Source organism: Orbilia oligospora (genome assembly GCF_000225545.1).
Source record: "Orbilia oligospora ATCC 24927 unplaced genomic scaffold scaffold00097, whole genome shotgun sequence".
Taxonomy (NCBI): Eukaryota; Fungi; Ascomycota; class Orbiliomycetes; order Orbiliales; family Orbiliaceae; genus Orbilia; species Orbilia oligospora.
The window spans coordinates 1323054-1340182 of record NW_011645654.1 but is presented as its reverse complement, the minus strand read 5'-3'; the positions used below and the strand labels follow the sequence as shown (position 1 = coordinate 1340182).

At 43.1% G+C, this 17129-nt stretch overlaps 8 protein-coding genes across 8 annotated transcripts; 7 read left to right on the top strand and 1 right to left on the bottom strand.

The window, feature by feature from the left end:
• Nucleotides 1-238: 238 nt before the first annotated feature.
• Nucleotides 239-1276, top strand: AOL_s00097g402 (uncharacterized protein; the record flags this gene model as incomplete). The annotated part of the gene is made up of 3 exons (XM_011126235.1): nucleotides 239-583; nucleotides 664-843; nucleotides 911-1276. 3 exons carry the CDS (start codon nucleotides 239-241, stop codon nucleotides 1274-1276), a joined length of 891 nt encoding a protein of 296 aa, XP_011124537.1.
• A 1347-nt stretch (nucleotides 1277-2623) lies between these two features.
• Nucleotides 2624-3925, top strand: AOL_s00097g401 (uncharacterized protein; the record flags this gene model as incomplete). Its single annotated transcript, XM_011126234.1, has 4 exons — nucleotides 2624-2762; nucleotides 2825-2952; nucleotides 3075-3680; nucleotides 3785-3925. 4 exons carry the CDS (start codon nucleotides 2624-2626, stop codon nucleotides 3923-3925), a joined length of 1014 nt encoding a protein of 337 aa, XP_011124536.1.
• A 1484-nt stretch (nucleotides 3926-5409) lies between these two features.
• On the top strand, nucleotides 5410-6466 carry AOL_s00097g400 (uncharacterized protein; the record flags this gene model as incomplete). The annotated part of the gene is made up of 3 exons (XM_011126233.1): nucleotides 5410-5577; nucleotides 5834-6303; nucleotides 6373-6466. 3 exons carry the CDS (start codon nucleotides 5410-5412, stop codon nucleotides 6464-6466), a joined length of 732 nt encoding a protein of 243 aa, XP_011124535.1.
• A 1663-nt stretch (nucleotides 6467-8129) lies between these two features.
• AOL_s00097g399 (uncharacterized protein) lies at nucleotides 8130-9763 on the top strand (the record flags this gene model as incomplete). Its single annotated transcript, XM_011126232.1, has 6 exons — nucleotides 8130-8525; nucleotides 8650-8722; nucleotides 8786-9102; nucleotides 9170-9395; nucleotides 9454-9668; nucleotides 9737-9763. The coding sequence occupies 6 exons, from the start codon at nucleotides 8130-8132 to the stop codon at nucleotides 9761-9763; spliced, it is 1254 nt and encodes a 417-aa protein (XP_011124534.1).
• A 632-nt stretch (nucleotides 9764-10395) lies between these two features.
• Nucleotides 10396-10868, bottom strand: AOL_s00097g398 (uncharacterized protein; the record flags this gene model as incomplete). The annotated part of the gene is made up of 2 exons (XM_011126231.1): nucleotides 10396-10782; nucleotides 10854-10868. The coding sequence occupies 2 exons, from the start codon at nucleotides 10866-10868 to the stop codon at nucleotides 10396-10398; spliced, it is 402 nt and encodes a 133-aa protein (XP_011124533.1).
• Nucleotides 10869-13073: 2205 nt separating this feature from the next.
• On the top strand, nucleotides 13074-13556 carry AOL_s00097g397 (uncharacterized protein; the record flags this gene model as incomplete). The annotated part of the gene is made up of 1 exon (XM_011126230.1): nucleotides 13074-13556. One exon carries the CDS (start codon nucleotides 13074-13076, stop codon nucleotides 13554-13556), a length of 483 nt encoding a protein of 160 aa, XP_011124532.1.
• Nucleotides 13557-14508: 952 nt separating this feature from the next.
• AOL_s00097g396 (uncharacterized protein) lies at nucleotides 14509-15129 on the top strand (the record flags this gene model as incomplete). The annotated part of the gene is made up of 2 exons (XM_011126229.1): nucleotides 14509-14538; nucleotides 14620-15129. The coding sequence occupies 2 exons, from the start codon at nucleotides 14509-14511 to the stop codon at nucleotides 15127-15129; spliced, it is 540 nt and encodes a 179-aa protein (XP_011124531.1).
• A 902-nt stretch (nucleotides 15130-16031) lies between these two features.
• AOL_s00097g395 (uncharacterized protein) lies at nucleotides 16032-16511 on the top strand (the record flags this gene model as incomplete). The annotated part of the gene is made up of 1 exon (XM_011126228.1): nucleotides 16032-16511. One exon carries the CDS (start codon nucleotides 16032-16034, stop codon nucleotides 16509-16511), a length of 480 nt encoding a protein of 159 aa, XP_011124530.1.
• Nucleotides 16512-17129: the final 618 nt, after the last annotated feature.

Here is a 17129-nt window from a genome sequence, read left to right as displayed (position 1 = left end):
CACGGTTCGTCAAGGCTAGGGAGTGCCGGGTATCAAAGGGCCTTGTCATCCCTACCTAGTTGGCAGAAACGTACGGGAAAAGTCAAAATATAAAAAGGACCTTAGCGGCCGCATCCAAAAGATCTATCTCGATCATCAAAGCATCAAAGCACCACTGCGAAGATACCCACGCGAAGCATACCTGAAAAGTTTTGTTCAATATCTGAGATATATAAAAACTCATCTGCATCCAATCAAAATGCTTTTCACCGCAGCAACCCTTGCTCTCCTCGGCCAGCAGGCTTCGGCTTACGTCCTCGAGCCCCGTCAGAGCTGCCCCAGCATCCACATTTTCGGAGCTCGTGAGACCACTGTTTCGCCCGGTTACGGTTCCGCTGGTAGCGTTGTCAACGCCATCATTCAAGCCTTCCCCGGTGCTACATCCGAAGCTATTAGCTACCCAGCTTGCGGTGGCCAATCTAGCTGCGGTGGTGTCAGCTATGCCAACTCTGCTCTTCAAGGAACCCAAGCTGTCGCTTCTGCCGTTAACTCCTTCAACACCAGATGCCCATCGACACAGATTGTTTTGGTCGGATACTCGCAGGTATGAGGACAATGCAATCCAGCGCCCTTGAGTTTGATATTCGAGAAATATCGAGATATGCTAATTGGTGACGAAAACAGGGTGGTCAAATCACCGAAAATGCTTTCTGCGGTGGTGGTGATAGCAACATTGGTCTATCCAACACTGCTATCCCAATCCAAGCTTCTGCCTTGACCCAAATCAAGGCCGTCATCCTCATGGGTGACCCAAGATTCACAGCTGGAGCTCCATACAACGTTGGTAGCTGCACAGCCAAAGGCGTAAGTAGCACAACAATAATAAGTACCCGCACGCCCCGAAAAATTCGGCTAACCCCATGAAAAACAGTTTGCACCCCGTCCAGCTGGGTTCATCTGCCCATCTCCAGACAAGGTTCAGTCCTACTGCGACTCCAGGGACCCGTACTGCTGCACTGGCAATGACCAGAACGTCCACCAAGGATACGGTAGCCAATACGGTACCGCCGCTCTCAACTTCGTTAAGAGCAAGTTGAACGGGTCCACCAACCCTCCCACCACCACCGCCACCCGCCCAGGAACAACCGCAGTCCAAACTACCACTGCTAACAACAACAATGGAAACTGCTCGCCTAAGTGGGGACAGTGCGGTGGTATTGGCTGGACCGGAGCTACCTGTTGCAATTCTGGCAGCACATGCCAGGCCGGAAACGCCTATTACTCCCAGTGCTTGTAAATTAGCTTAAATATTCACAAGGAGAGGGTGTAGTATAGTTGAGGGTGTGTGTATATATGTTGTGGAGCTATCTAGGGCTCGATGATTGTAGGAGGTTCGAGTTTTGATAAAAACGAGAGTGGCTTGTATATACTTACTACGTCTAAATTGTTTCCAGGTCGGAATGGTTTAGCAAAACTGTTATATAGCTGACTACGCATGCTATCATGATTTCGGTTTATTCCCTAGAGGAATTCAGATAATCGTTCGACTTACGTCTAGAGCAGTCCTTCATGGATATTAAAACTTTACTATCCCTTCTAGTGTGCTAGTCTCGTGGAATTGACACCGACACCCCGGAATTGATAGTTTAAATTCGATGTTCGGCTGGAAGGACTGTGCATCGGCTCTGGCCTGGCACAGCTGGTTAGGCCTGGCATCGACTGGTGTTGTATTTTAACTCAACAACGCACTTTTGCCCTCCCGGCTAGCCGCTGCCCGCCCTCACACGGTAACAACCGACGAAGCTTATTAGCCTCTTAAAAAAAAAACCAACATCTTTTTTGACGGAATGAAGTAATGAATCCTGAATCCGTTCCTTAAGAACCATTATTACCTAAAACCCTCCCTAGTTCTAAAAAAAGTCTCCGCCTCAAGCGTCTTCTCTGTACCCGCCCATAAGAGAGGGAAAGACAAAAGAGTTCTACTAAAACTCTTCAACGACATCATAGGCTCCACACACCAACGGCCGCTAAGCGAGTTTCTGCAGGGGTTGTAATCATACTCAATCTTTAACTGGTCCTTTACCTGATCCTGTAACTTGTAGCTAGAGCTAGTAGACTAAGGAAGCTACTAGAGTGGTTGCTATTATGTTATGACAAGTCGGCATCGACCGACTTGGGGCGGCTTGGGAGCGTTTTATTGAAACTAAGTTAGATGCGCCGATCTCTTGGAGACGGTGAGCTCGGTAACAATGCAATGGAGTATGTCTTGCCAGGATCCGTATATCCGTTCGAAAGTTATTTTGACAGCTGTCGCCAGGAATTCGGAGTCTTTAAGGGAGACTTAATAAAATTTTATATTTTAGAATTTGGTCTGTAGAACTAAGCTAAGGGGTTAAATAGTGAGGTGGACCCCACTGGGATTTTGATCGAGGAAGTAAGGTTTTTGCCATAGCTACCCTAGCCTGCAACAGATTTAGGGTTCGTCGCTTCGTATATCGTTGAGCTTTGGTATTTCTTGAATCTTCTTTCTATTTATTAGCTCTTTTGGGGTTTCCATACCAGTTCGTTCGTTTTTCTATTTATTTAACTTAATTTCCTTCTTTAAATTTGATAATTCAGAATTGGCATATTGTCCGGAATAACAATGGTGCCATCCGAAGAACGTCCGATATTTGTGGCTACACATCCTCGAAGCTGCAGTACAGCTTTCGAAAGGGTGTTTATGACCAGGGAGAAGGAATTATGTTGCCTTCATGAGCCATTTGGCGACGCATTCTATTATGGTTGGTGATGGTGTCGATTTTCTTATAGCTTAATCTGGAAACAGAGCGCTAACGAACTGTAGGGCCCGAACGACTATCCTCTCGATATGAAGGCGACCATAACGATGCCATTGACGACAGAGAGAACAGCGGTTTCCATGAAGCTACCTACAACTCTGTTTTAGAAGAGATTGAAAGAAGCGGGAAAGAGGTACGATATTCGACTATATAAGACCGTACCAGAAGCTACCTAGTCAGCCACTGGCCCCTTTAATGCTTCCTGCGGCCTATTGAAGATCTGATATCAATTGTTATGTTATTCGCAAGTTATAGGAGAAACGAGTATTCATCAAAGACATGGCATGCTACCTCGTTCCACCTTCGGACCATCCAACTTTCGATAAAGCAATTTTAGCTCCATCCGTCACTCCCTCGGCCACATACAATGGAAACGGTGTATCGACACCCGCCAAGAACCCGACTGTTCTACCACTCTCCATCCTAAAAAGGTTTCAATTCGCATTTTTGATTCGAAATCCTCGAAAAGCCGTCCCATCATACTATCGATGCTGCATCCCACCGCTGAACGAGATGACCGGGTTTAAATACTTCATGCCGAACGAAGCCGGATACAGAGAATTAAGAGTCCTATTCGAGTATTTACTCAAAGAAAGGGTGATCAAACACCCTTCCTCGCAGGCGGCGAACGGAGAAACAAATGGAGAACATTCGGTCTATAACAACGTCTGCGTGATCGATGCAGATGATTTACTAGACAACCCCAAGGGGATTATAGAGAAGTTTTGCGAAATGACCGGGTTGGAGTTTGATGAAAAGATGTTGGAATGGGGTGCTCATGAAGGATGTGAAAATTTTGATAAATGGAAAGGGTTTCATGAGGATGCTATTGGGAGCTCGGGATTGAGGCCAAGAACAAAAGTATGTATTCGATTGATTAATTATTCGTATCTATATACATACGTAACCCAACATGGGATGTACCCTTGCTAACCATCTATTTTTTCCACCTTTCTTTTAAACAGAAGAAATTCAGGACCACAGAAGAAGAAATGCAGGAATGGTTAGAGAAGTATGGTGAAGAAGCCGCGGCGGTTATTGATAGGACGGCAGATGAGAATATGGAGGATTATGAATTTTTGAGGCGGTTTAGAGTTGTAGTATAATTAGTCGGGCCCGAAAGTGAGAGAAGTTTAAATTGAAACGGACAGCCCGTCGTATTTATACTGATACCTAGAAACCTATTTAGTAATACATACTACTTAAGCAGGTACAGATACGTGTACAAGCAAGCCAGTTTAGCCTTGCAAGCTTGGAAAGTAGTACGTATGTGCATATATGTTAGGGAGATAAGGTATCCAGACCGAGGAAAATTAAAAAGAAAAAAGATGAACAAATGACGAATCTTGGTGTTTTTAACAAGAATTTACCTAGAAGTTCTTGGTATACTTGGACTTCAACCGTTTAATAACTTCTGGCTTTTGCATGAATCGATATATTAAATTTAATCTATCCGTGGTTGCATCGATAATGACCCATGTCGGCTGGTATGTTAGTACGTACTCTGGTGGATATTTTCAGTGACGATATCGACCTTGGGCTGCAAAATAAAATTAAAATAGAAAATAAAAATGATAATAAAAATAAAATAAAATAAAATAAATCCAGATAGAATAAAAAATATCCTACCGAGAGTGTTTGAAAGAAAAATAACGTTATAACGTCACGGCGAGGGCAAGGCAGGTGACGATGTTTTAGATTGTCGAGGCCAAACGCTGCTTTGTGCCATGGCATGACCGCCACCATATTATTGTTGTATGTACTATGTACTCAGGTGCTGACGCTGAGCATTCGGCAAATGTATTACGTACTACGACCCGCCGCAGACCATCATCATCATCGTGCCTTGCCTTGCCCCGCCATACGTACCATAATAACTGTTCTTTGGTGTGTATACTAGTTAGCTGTCTAATTGATATTGCAATCGAGTGGTGAGTGGAATGTAATTAAACGCAAATGCGTTGCTGACGACGGTTTCTGTTAGTCAGCCGGTGTGGGCAGCGTGGGCAGTGTGGACCTGCTTAGAAGACACGCTTCGCAGCAGAACAGCTTGAAACATCGAAGACATATCGGCACCAACAGCCCTCTCGGTCGACACCGGATCCAGACGAACCCTTCGAGAAGCTAACAACTAACATTACATTAAATACCAGCTATAGCTCCTCTTCTCCCGGTATAGGTATTCTCTTTCATGAAGCCCCGAGATTACTGACATCGTCTTCGAATCGTTTTGTGCTGTTAACTTGACAGGTTTTCCCCCCCTGGAGACATCAAATCTCCGGAAGAACGCGATTCCGAACAAATTAGCCAAAGAGAGATCGTTCTGAGAGTGGGAACACTGAGAGGAATCAAAGAGAGAGAGCGAGAGAGAGAGAGAGAGAGAGACAGAAAGAGAGAGCCTCATTTGTCATCATCGGAAGGTCTCGTCTCCTATTATTCTTATTATTATCATTCCAGTTCCTCTCTTCTTCCTCCTTGATCCCCTTCGACCCTTCCGACCTTCCATCCTCCATCTTCGTCTGTCCCTCCCTCCCTTCATCAACGTCTATCTCCAACTCCTTCATCACCGACCGGATCCGGCAGAGCAAACATGCGACCAACTACGTCACTGTCACTGTCGCTTTTGTCGACCCTCCTGCTACTTCCCATCTCCACATTAGCTGCCTTTACTGGTGAAGCCGAAGCCGATGGCGTCAAATTCGACTTCACCCAGCTAAAAACACATTCAGTAGTGGTGGAGCATAAGCAGGACCCCTCTGTAGGTTTCTTCTCCCTCTTCACACCACAAACTGGCCATTTTTGCGGATAAATATGCAGAATCACTGGCAAGCTATTATATGCGACACAGGACAAGGGCTAACAAACCGGTTTTCCCCGGAATTAGGTACTCAAGTCGACTTACACAATAAATCCGGCTGTAAGTATTAAAGCCTTTTATTTGGTTTTATGTTATTGGACCCAAGTATATTTGATTAACAACCCGCTAACGTTTCGTTTTTTTTGCCATTTTAAAGGGTAAAATTGAGTTGAGCAAAGATGAGAAGGAAGACCGATGCCCTGATGGGACCCAAGTCTGCATGATCTCCCGTCTATGGTACGGCGACAAACCCGACGAACATGCCGCTCAGATCATTTCTTTCGGCAATGTCGAGAGTCCGAAGGACTCGGAACCGGAGTACACAATCATGAGGGATGAAGAAAAGAAGGTTCTAGGCCTGAACGTCACATTCCACGGTCCCGAATATGGAGAGAAGAAGTTGAAACAAAATGCCATCGTCAAATTTCTGTGCGACCAGGAAATGACTGGCCTTGAAGAGCCGGATAAGGACGGAAAGGGCACCAATGCCTTGAAATTTGTCGCTTATGAAGGCGATCAGACTGTGACCTTGGAATGGAGGACGAAGTACGCCTGTGAGAAGCCTCTCGGCGAGGCACCAGCTCCGAGTCAAGGCAGTTGGGGATTCTTCACCTGGTTTATTGTTATGTGAGTCGGGAATATGGCAGTCAGTATAGTGGGTTTTTGGTAACTGGTACTAACATAAATGGATAATAGTGTCTTTTTGGTTGTCGCTGCGTATCTAATCTTTGGATCGTGGCTCAACTACAATAAATATGATGCTAGAGGGTACGTCCAGCTACCCGTCTGAAGGAGAGAGCAGTCGTCACCCGACAAGTCATCGTCGTCGTATATCAAGAGTATGTTGAACCATGATGAAGAACTTACTAACATATAGATATTTCCTTTTTTGTACGAATATTTTCTACAGATGGGATCTTCTACCTCACAGCGATACTTTGCGAGATCTTCCGTATCTCATTAAAGACTTCTTGAGAAGGGCGGTGAATACCTTTCAAGGAAGCGGGGGTAGAGGTGGGTACAGCGCAATTTAGATGTCAGCGAAATGCTTTTTTTGCCTTGGTTTCTTCCTTTTGGCCCGGGTTTCATGTCCTACTACTCCCATCACCATATATACCCTTCACCCTTTCCTCTTCAATATCTTCTCGACACCAACTTTTTGTTCTCCTCTTTATTCCTCTTCTCTCTTCAAATTTCTTTCCCCGTTTATTTCCTTGAGTGGCTCATGTTTTCTGGGGTGAAAAATTATAGTGCAATTGTAATGATCGTTATTCTTATCGATGTCAATGATGTTGGTTGCACGCACACGCACTTTCACGATCTTTTTATTCGAGCGGCGGAGGTAGTTACGAGGGAATCTATGTCAAATGAAGGAGTACGGTTTTCAATTATTTCCCTTTTCAATTCTTTTTTCTTCTTCATAAGCATGCCTTTGTAACTGGAGCTTCTTGCTAGGTCTGAGCAAGACCAGGTCAATTTTTCTTCTTCTTCTCATTCTTCTCTTTTTTCAAGCTTTCTCCCCTCAATTGTACAACGAACCATTTTTACTTGTTTCTTTTGATGGCCTTTTGGGGTTCTGGACGGGCTTGCGAAAGCCTGTATTGATAGCCTTAGTTTACGGAACCATGCTAGATACGATATCCAAATTCGATTTTATATTCATTCAATTGAAGGCTTCACAATCTACTCTATAGAATCTCGTGCCTGCATGAAGATAATTGACTAGCTTCATGAACCCGGTCAGCTAGTGCTCAATCAGAGATATGTCAGCATACCAAGCTACACAGCCCCCCTTTTTCTCCTTGGGAAGAGAAAGAGAGGGAGAGAGAAAAATTCAATCATACAATCAGATTATCTCTGTTCTATCCCAAATGGAAGGTTGTAAATGGCTTTTTATCTCGGGTATCATTGCAGACCTTCTCAAAGCTTGCAACTGAAGCTCCACAAACACTGTCAAATCAGAAAGCTCCCCACAAAGGAAGCAAGCAAGCAGCATGCAAACCCCCCGTCAGATCTCGCCTTCATGACGTCCGACGGGGCGCAGCAGCAGCAGCAGCAGCAGCAGCAGGGGAAAGAAAAAAAAGAGCCGAGTTAAAGCTTCACTTGCAGGTGCTTGGCAAGATTGATTAGATGCGATCCGGGAAATCGGCATGACTCGGGGTTATTGGCTATCAAGGAAACCTTAAAGCGGCCGAATGTTGCATATAAAAGTTTGGGAACGCTTTTCTCTTAGGTTTCGGGGCGGATTAAATACCTAAGGTGCTTCAGGGACCTTTTTTGGTTTTTTTTGTCGATTATATCATCTTGGAGTCCTCTTTTCTCCTCTTCCATTCTTCTTCTTCTTCTTCTTATTCTTCTTATCCCCATTCATCATCATCATCATTATCATTATCCTTCATATACTCTACGCTCATTCTTTCCGGGGGGAATATACCCGAGATATCCTCTAAACCATGGCCGGAAATCTAAACGCCTCCACCAGTATCGAGATCGCGTCGATTTCGGGCGACACCACAACACATAGGAACATTGCTTCGTCCATGATCGATGCCGACGAAGGCACACTTACCCGTGAACAGACGTCATCTAGTGATCCATACTCTCTCTCCCGTGGTCTCAAGTCGCCGTCCGAGATAAATCTCATCAAGGCCAATATTTCCAATACTGGCAAAAAGCGAAAGAACCCCCATGCCAAGAGTCCAAGTGGGAAGGAACTGAAAGAGTTCTATGAAAATCAAAATGAGAAGATTAAAAAGTTGTTGAAGAGTATTGAGGAACATAGGAGTGAGGCGAAGGAAACGGTTGAGGATACTGCTTTGAAGTATAAGATTGCGATATGGGGTAGTTTTGTAAGAAATGGACTCTTCTGGTTTTATTTTTTATTCTATTCTTTTCAATTCTGTCTTATTTTAGTTTTTTAATTAGGGTGATGAATGAGTGGCTTACAATATTGGTGATGATGGGGGTGTGTAGGTTGCCAATATTTGCTTGTCGATACTTCAAGTCTTCGCTGCTGTCAGATCCGGGTCTCTGTCCTTGTTCGCAAGTATGTGACTTGATTCTCTGCGACTAACGATGTTGAAACCTGAGGCTAATTTTTATATGACAGCCATGGCCGATTCGATCTTCGACCCAATGTCGAATATTATCCTAATGACATCTCGTCGAGCGATCAAAAAGGTCGATGAAAAGAAATTCCCATCCGGAAAGGCCCGTCTCGAAACTGCCGGAAATATCACCTTTGCCTTCGTCATGTCCGCTGTCTCTCTCATTCTTATCGTCGTTTCTGCCAGAGATATCGCTTCCGGTGCTGACGCAGAGACCAAGGGTTTCTACCTTGAGTCTGTGATTTCCGTCTGTGCTGCCTTTGCGACAAAGTTTTCATTGTTTCTTTACTGCTGGGCGTTGAAGGATATTTACAGTGATGTAGGTTGGCTCAGAAGTCGTGTTTGCATTGGAGGGGTTTTAAAACTGTGGTGCTGATAATATCTAGGTTCATGTCCTTTGGCGTGATCACCGAAATGACCTTTTCGTCAACGGATTCGGTATCTTGACTTCCGTTGGAGGTTCCAAGTTGAAGTGGTGGATCGATCCTATGGGTGCCATCGTCATTTCGCTTCTCATTCTAGGTCTTTGGCTCAAGACTGCCTGGGAAGAATTCATGCTCCTTGTTGGTACAGCTGCTGACCTGGATACTCAACAACTGATTACATACATCTGTATGGCCATCGTCTCCAAACATATATATGAGCATTTTGTGGCTAACAGTTTATTCAGCGATGACCCATTCCCCTGAAATCTTGCAATTGGACACTGTTAGAGCGTACCACAGCGGCCCACGACTCATTATTGAAGTTGACGTGGTTATGGATCCCGACTGCACGCTCAAACATTCACATGATATCGCTGAAGAGTTGCAGATGAAGCTTGAGAGTTTGCCTGATGTTGAGCGTGCTTACGTACATATTGATTACGAGACGACTCATTCGCCGGTATGTAATGATGGTTTGGTGGTATTGGGAAGGATATGTGCTAACTACCGGTATTTGTGTCTTTTTAGGAGCATTTTGTGAAGAAGGAGTTGTAGGATGATAAAGAGTAGGAGTTAACTTGATTGTTCTGCCACTGTTTTTTCTATTCGCCTGGATGCCCTTGAAGTAAGCTCTCACCGCTGCACGCATCGTGAAATCTTTGGCATAGTTCATCGGGTTTTCGTCCTTAAACATGATGAGATGATTGATTATCTCGAAGATTGGGGCGGGCCATAGTGCATCGTCTCCTTTGACCCCGTCTTGCAGTCAATCTAGGCTACAAAGACTCTACCCAAAGCAAATCCATGCTTTACTGGATATTGTGATTGAAAATCGTAATTCGTTAATATTAATATTGCTAGACCGGATGGGGAGCTATATATACCCCCCCAGATTCTATAACTGAGATTCCAGAGTTCTAACTTTACCATAGTTAAGCCCTGTCTGATGCTATATACTCCACTTTTTGATCTTCCTAACCTTTTCATTCGTCTGTGAAAATGGGAGTATTTTGGTATTAAGAAGTCGTATACGAGGCTTGCTTACTTGCTACCCGCCGATATCTCCATCCTTCTATAAACCCTTAGGCCTGCCCAAGTTTCCCCCTCCCAATCCACAATACCACATTCAAGTATACCAGCCATAGCTTAGTCGCCCGGGGCTGAGTCGAAGACGGGACCAAAAAAAATCACGCCTCCAGATTTATACTCTTCCCAAACTTCGCATACAGCACCACCTTTAACTCATCCATCTTCTCCTTATCATCTCTAACCTTCCCCTCCAACTCCTCGATCTCGTCATCGATAACCTTAATCTCGCCTTCCAACAACTCTCTAACCTCCTCGACTCTTAACGAAACAAAGGCATCACCGATTTTGTAAGGTACTAGATCGTCGTCATCGGACAATTCAAGTTCGGAGGAGACGTCGGTGAGGTATTCCTTCTCTGTGGCCTTTTCGGATAAGGTGGTGGTTAGGAGGATATGACGGGAGTGGAGGGTTGAGAAGGTGTTTATGGCTTTTTGGTCGGAGAGGGTGACTGGTGTTTCTGCGGAGATTTCGTCTTCGCGGGAGAGCTGATAAGGGAGAACAGTTAGTGAATGTTGTCTGTATGTAGAGAGAAGAGTGAAGCCGGGTGGGAAGGTACCATTCGACGATTCATTTTGGCGGTGATGTGGGTGGGGATGGTGGGGGGGGGAGAGAGAGGGAAGCTGCTGTGGTGGGATGTTTGGTTGGTAACTGTTTTGGTGGGTGAAGTTTGGGAAATGCGGGTTTGTTGGATATGTGTGGTGTCAACACAAAGGGGGTTTTGGGGACATATGCATACTCCCTAGGTAAGTGGTTACCCAAGTTTGCCTTGAGTAGGCGCCGTGGGCTGCGCAGTGCAGGAGACATATTTTCGGACAGGGAGAGTTCTTAGGTTTCTTTATTTCCTTATCTCTCTCTCTCACTGTCTTTCTCCTTTTTTTTTTTTTTAAATTTCCAAGGGATAATATCCAACCGCTGAAGAGAGGTACCAAGGAAGGGAGCGAGGGGCTATGCCAGAATTGGGTTATTTCAAATCGGCTAGAGATGTATACACAGATATGCAGAACTTGAATGTCAATTTTAGCTGACTAACCTTGAGGGCTAGAATTTTGTTTATGACGTTCATCGAAGGGAATAAACACGAGCGTAGCAAATTTAAGGAAGGGGAAATTACTGGTTCACAGTTGTCAGCAGTCTCGTTCCGAATTCCCGGATTCTAAGTACAGGACTAAATATTAAGATTGACCTGACTAATCGACGAAAGGATTCAACAGATCGATATCATAGTCTCGTGTTCTTTGAATATTAGTTTCTTCGAATTCTTAATTAACTATCCGCTTATCCGTATTTTTTTGTTCTTCCAAGATTTAAACCCCGTAGAATAAGATATATAGCCAGCATGTGCCTCTCTTCTACATTTCGTGGTGGCTAAGCTATTATAAGAGACATTCCATAGCCGTCTAAACCGGCTCGTTCTCATAACTATAGCTACCTACCTATCTATAGTTATAGACATAATATATACACCATTCCGATATAGTATATAGTATATAGTACACTTAAGCAGCATACCCTAGACCACCAAAGCCACCATCCTCGGAATTCGGAACAATCCGCATAAACTTCCAGTGTCTTGATACCTTTTCATCGAATCCACAGTGGGGAATATCAAAAAGAAAAGAAAGGTGTAAGTACCTTAGAATCGAAAGAATTCCTGGCTGTGAAACATCTAGGGGCGCACAAAAAAAGGGCCCCATCCTGCCGCTTTGAGGCTTAGCATATAGCTGTTTCCCCCCTCGGTAGGACTTGATCACGTGGGCGCAGTATTTTACCCCATCCCCATACCCATCTGTTTCGCTGCAAGCTCAGAGAGAGAGTATGTGGATATTTATATTTAGATAAATTGAAAGGGCAGACTTTTTGTTTTTCACTGCCCCTTAGTTTTTATCCACATTCTTTTTTATTGCTGCTGCTAATTTACCGTATACCGAGGGACATAAGTGCTTGGTTACGGATTGTATACATTTTATTTGTAAAAACACGGGATGACAAGAGTATGGATCGCAGATTGATCATTGGTTACCATCTGAATCATTGTGGTCTAAACATTCTGTGAATTCAAGGGTAGAGAGGGGTCTAAGCATTATCGCGTGCAGCAAGCCGCATGGGTTTTTCTTTGGTGGGCTGGGTTTTAGGTAAGTGCATATGCGAGTATTAGGTTTCATGATCATATAGGTATATTATGACGGTTGATTGGTAAGTCAGCTAAAGTATACTCGGTTGGAGATGTACCCGAGATAGTTACAGCCCTATGGGTCTCATATATATATATATCGTGAGCTCGATGTAGGTATGCCGGCAGATATAAAAACATCAGTGTTTTCCTCTATCTTTAGGTTCTTTTTTTTTTGTTTCTTCAAACCCTTTAAGATTTTTCCAATTATAGCTGCAAAACTTAACTTTGAGAAGGATTTCATCGTATAGAAGATCATTCATCTTTCTTATTCTTATTCTTCTTTTGCTCCTGTGTCTTTCACTTTTTTTTTTTTTTTTTTGGCGAAAATATGTTATTTGCAGTTTTTTCGGGTTCGAGAAAATTCTGAAAAAGCCAATATCAACTTCGGATATATCGATCATCTCAGAAGCTATTCCTAGATATAGATATATACATATCTGATATTAAAAGGGCTACATCTTCACCGGTTAGTACTGCATTCTGGAATTACAGAATATCGATCCAAATGCCACCAGAATTGCTGACTTCTTGTAGTAGCTGCTTGTGAAGTTTCTTCAAAAATCCTTGAGATTTATATATTATATTCTTTCAAATTGCAAATTCATGGCCCACCGTCACTACCAAAGACCCCAGGAGATGGCCCAAGGGACACCATCCCGCTACAAATACCTAGTCATCAAAAACGAAGACTTCGACCCAGAATGGCCCGAAAGCGGAGTCCACACCTCCATCTTCGACTGTGCCGAAAACCCATCACCGAGTAACTCAGACAGCCGACCTCTCTTCCATCTTATCGAATATGGGCCTGCAGCCCTACAATTTCTGAAACGACAGATATGGAACGTAAATCTAAGCGAAGAGTTAACGGGGACGGGGTGTAAATACTTCCCCGTGAGCTTAGATCCGGGAAGATTATTCGACGGGAGGGTAGATTTGAATCGATTCTGTTTGGTACTAAAGTTGGCGAATTGTAATGCGGCTGTGAGGGATGTTGTGGGGGTTGCTTTGGATGATGAGATCGAGGATCTTATTGCAGAGTTTTCGGCGACGGCTGGGCCGTTTACCACACTTGCCTATCATTATTAAATTAGTAGTTAATCGATTCTTGCATTTCTAATTCCTCTTTTTTTCTTCTCTTCCCTTTTCTTACGCAAATAATTTTCTAGACTTTATTTTTTTTTTATTTTTTTTTTTGTTTTAATTGGATGAAGAGGGGTTCTCGGGGCGGTGCAGCGCCATGATTGATCATGATACATAGCGGCGGCTCTGTATTGTAACTTAAACAATCGGTGGAGTAAAAATGGTCATGTAGACAATGGAAAGAAAGAAAAAAAGTCTTATACATGTTAATTTATCGATTCTGATTTGCCTCCGCAAGTCAGGTTTCTGTCTGGGTATACTTATATATGCATCTCCAGCCCCCCATAAATACCGCTGTGCTATGCATGGCCATAGCCATCAACCGGAGCTCTCGTTCAACTAACGTCCATCTAAGCCAGCTTTTGTGTTGCAATCTGTCGGCGTTCCCAAATAGGTCGAACCAAGCCCCGCCCAAGATCTGAGCCATCCGAGCCATCCTCGTTGATACGAGCATTAACTACCTTGTCTGGTTTGATTGATCTTGGGCTATTTGTCTGTGTTTGGAATTTATGTTATTGGATTGATCTCTAGTATGTATTGCTTCTATTAAGTTAATTTAGTGGTTTGAGGAATCTACGGGATTCTTATTCCTAACTTATTCCTTTCTTTCAGAATTGACACCATGGCTTCCAGTATCAGTAAAAACTGAACTTCTAGCGAAAGATAACTTATTTTAGCCTAGCTTAACGTTATAATCAACTTACTAACTTACCTTAAGTAGTAATTATCCATTCAATGCTATTCTGGCGCTGACATTTGGTGTGCACTTTTGGCGGTCCCCTTTTTGGTATATAAAGCGCTTAAGCCCGATAGAACCCGCCGAACATGAAATATAATTCACATATCGTAGCACCTTTGCATTGAGTCTCTGAGTCTCAAAGCCAAGATCACGCTAGTTATGAACTTCTTGACCACTCGGCAAGAATCCGTAAGTTTTTATTCGATTGAACGAGGGGTTAATTCAAGGCTACGATACTTACAACTAGATACATAATCATATGAAATACAGCCATCAGCAGCTCCAGATAGAATCACAGTCCAATCACACGCTTCCCCGGATTTAGACTCAACCAGCACCACCGGCACTGCCACTACCACCAGCATCATCACCACCCCGAATTCATCAGAAATGGCCAACCAATCTCCATCCCTCTACAAGCTCATAATCCTCAAAAACGACCTCCAACGCGACGACTGGAAAGATGCCACAGTCTCAATCTTCGATACCAACGAAGATCCAACACCAGAGAACCATCCGCTCTTGCTGTTCCAACTGGCAAATTACTCTTCGGCGGCATTAAGGTTCTTAGAACGAGTGATCGAACAAGTCAATAATAGTCCGCTGTTAGAGGGTACTGGGTGCAAATATTGTCCCTCTGCGGCGGTTAGATATGATACAGACCCTCATGGACATCATCGTGGGGTTATTTTGAAATTGATGAATATTGAACGGGATTTTCGGGATTATTCGCGAGAGAGGGATGAGCCACCGAGTTATACGGGTTCTACTACTCAGTAGTTACAGATACATTGGATCTTTACGAAAGAACTGGTTGGTTTACGAAGAACTGGTTGGCACGGCTGTGGGTTTTTTTTTCTAGCGAGCACTGTTCATGAAGCCTGAAAGGAGGTTTGTGTAACAACGACGAAACCCAGCCGGTGGCCTGCAGGAATAATGTCTCAGGCCGCCAGAGATCGGATGCTTAGCTTAGGCCTCAGACTAAATGCTTAGGTCAAAGAACTTATTCTTTCAATGGTATAGAATCTTCTTTCAACTAGCTGCCGGTTGCCGCAGCGTAGCATTTGTGTACATATACATAATCATTATTGATAAATTAGATCAAAACCAGGCAAACAAAAAAAAGAGCTAAAACGTGCTTAACTAGTAGTAAAGAAAAACCTGCTTTTCATGCACAAAAAAAACAGGGTGTTCATATTTCTACAAACCACTAAATGGCAATCATGGTCGTATGCAGCATAGTGAGTTGGTATACGCACTTTGCCGTCCTTTGTTCCTACGGCTTATGCCGTCTAGCAAAATCCATACGCATTCAGTTGGATTTAGGGTCTGGAGTGGTCTAGTTGTTTCTGGAGATATGTTGGCTTCTTATATGTCACCTGAATGTTCTTGAACATTATATAAAAGGGAGTCCTGGTTCCAAGATTTAGATATAATATATATCTTGAGGGGGGAAAGTAAACTCTAAAGAATTCACTACTCTTGTAGCGACATCTCTCGAATTTGGTTACGACCTTAAAACAAAGCTCAACCTACGAAAGTAATTAGGTAGACCGGTACTCTCAACTATCTTTGTGAAGCATAGTGTCATACTAATATTGAATGCGTCTTGTACAGAATACATATTCTATCGCATACTATACCATTCACGAAGAGTCCCTCAAATAAAAATAAGAAAAAACATGGAAAGACAACTCCCATTCCCTTATAAATTCCTTGTCATCCGAAAGGAACGCGACGAATGGATGCTCGCAAATATCTCCACTTTCGACTGCGCAGAGCCTCCTTCCATGCCCACCCTAGGCACAAACGAGCATGATCGAAAAGATTCACGATTCCAACTCGCCCTCTATCCCACCGCGGCTCTAGTATTCATCGAAAATACTATCGAAAAGATCAATGCCTCACCATCTTTGGAGGGCACTGGGTGTAAATATTGCATCCTTGGGGCGGATACGGCTAAGAAGGACGATAAATGGGAGAATATATGCATGGTATTGAAATTGGCGAATTGTAATGATTCGTTTAAGGCTGTTGTGGGGGATCCGGAGTATTTGAGGTCGGTTGGTCATCATGAAGAGGTTGATGGGGTTTCGATGATGCTTGAACGTTCTGCTTTGCAGACTCCGACGCCTTCGGATACTCATACTCCAATACAGTGAATATAAACACTCTTTAGCTAATTAGTTTGGATTCGATTCGTTCGGGCTTATTTTCTTTATTCTATCTCTCACTCTTTACTTTTTTTTTTTTTTTTTTTTTTTTTTAAACTGGATATTCAAATCAAGCGAGAATGGGAACAGCGTGCGCAAATATCGTGTCACCGGCTTTGCCTTGTACCCAGATCGGCCAGAGTGTCACCCAAGAAGCTTCGAAATCGAATTCCCAGCGAGCAAGTGATTCTCAATTTTCATATTACTTTGGATATAAAATGTCAACGGCTTAGTTTAAAGACTAGGCGCTATTTAACAATTTCATATGTATTGTTAGTATCTTATAATCGACTGTTATATCACCGGTATGGCGCGAAATATCGCACCCCCCCGGCACCAAAAATAAACAAATCCAACAAACTCAAACAGAACAACACAATTTTGTTCTTTTTCATACCATTTTGTTTAATAAATCAATTTTAAAGTTGGAAAATCACAAAATAAAATAAAAAAAAATAAAAAAAATAAAAAAAATAAAAAATAAAAATAAAATAAAATAAAAGATTATTATAACAATTTTATATTAATTTTATACAAGCTTTATATTCAAACAACAAAATTTTTAAA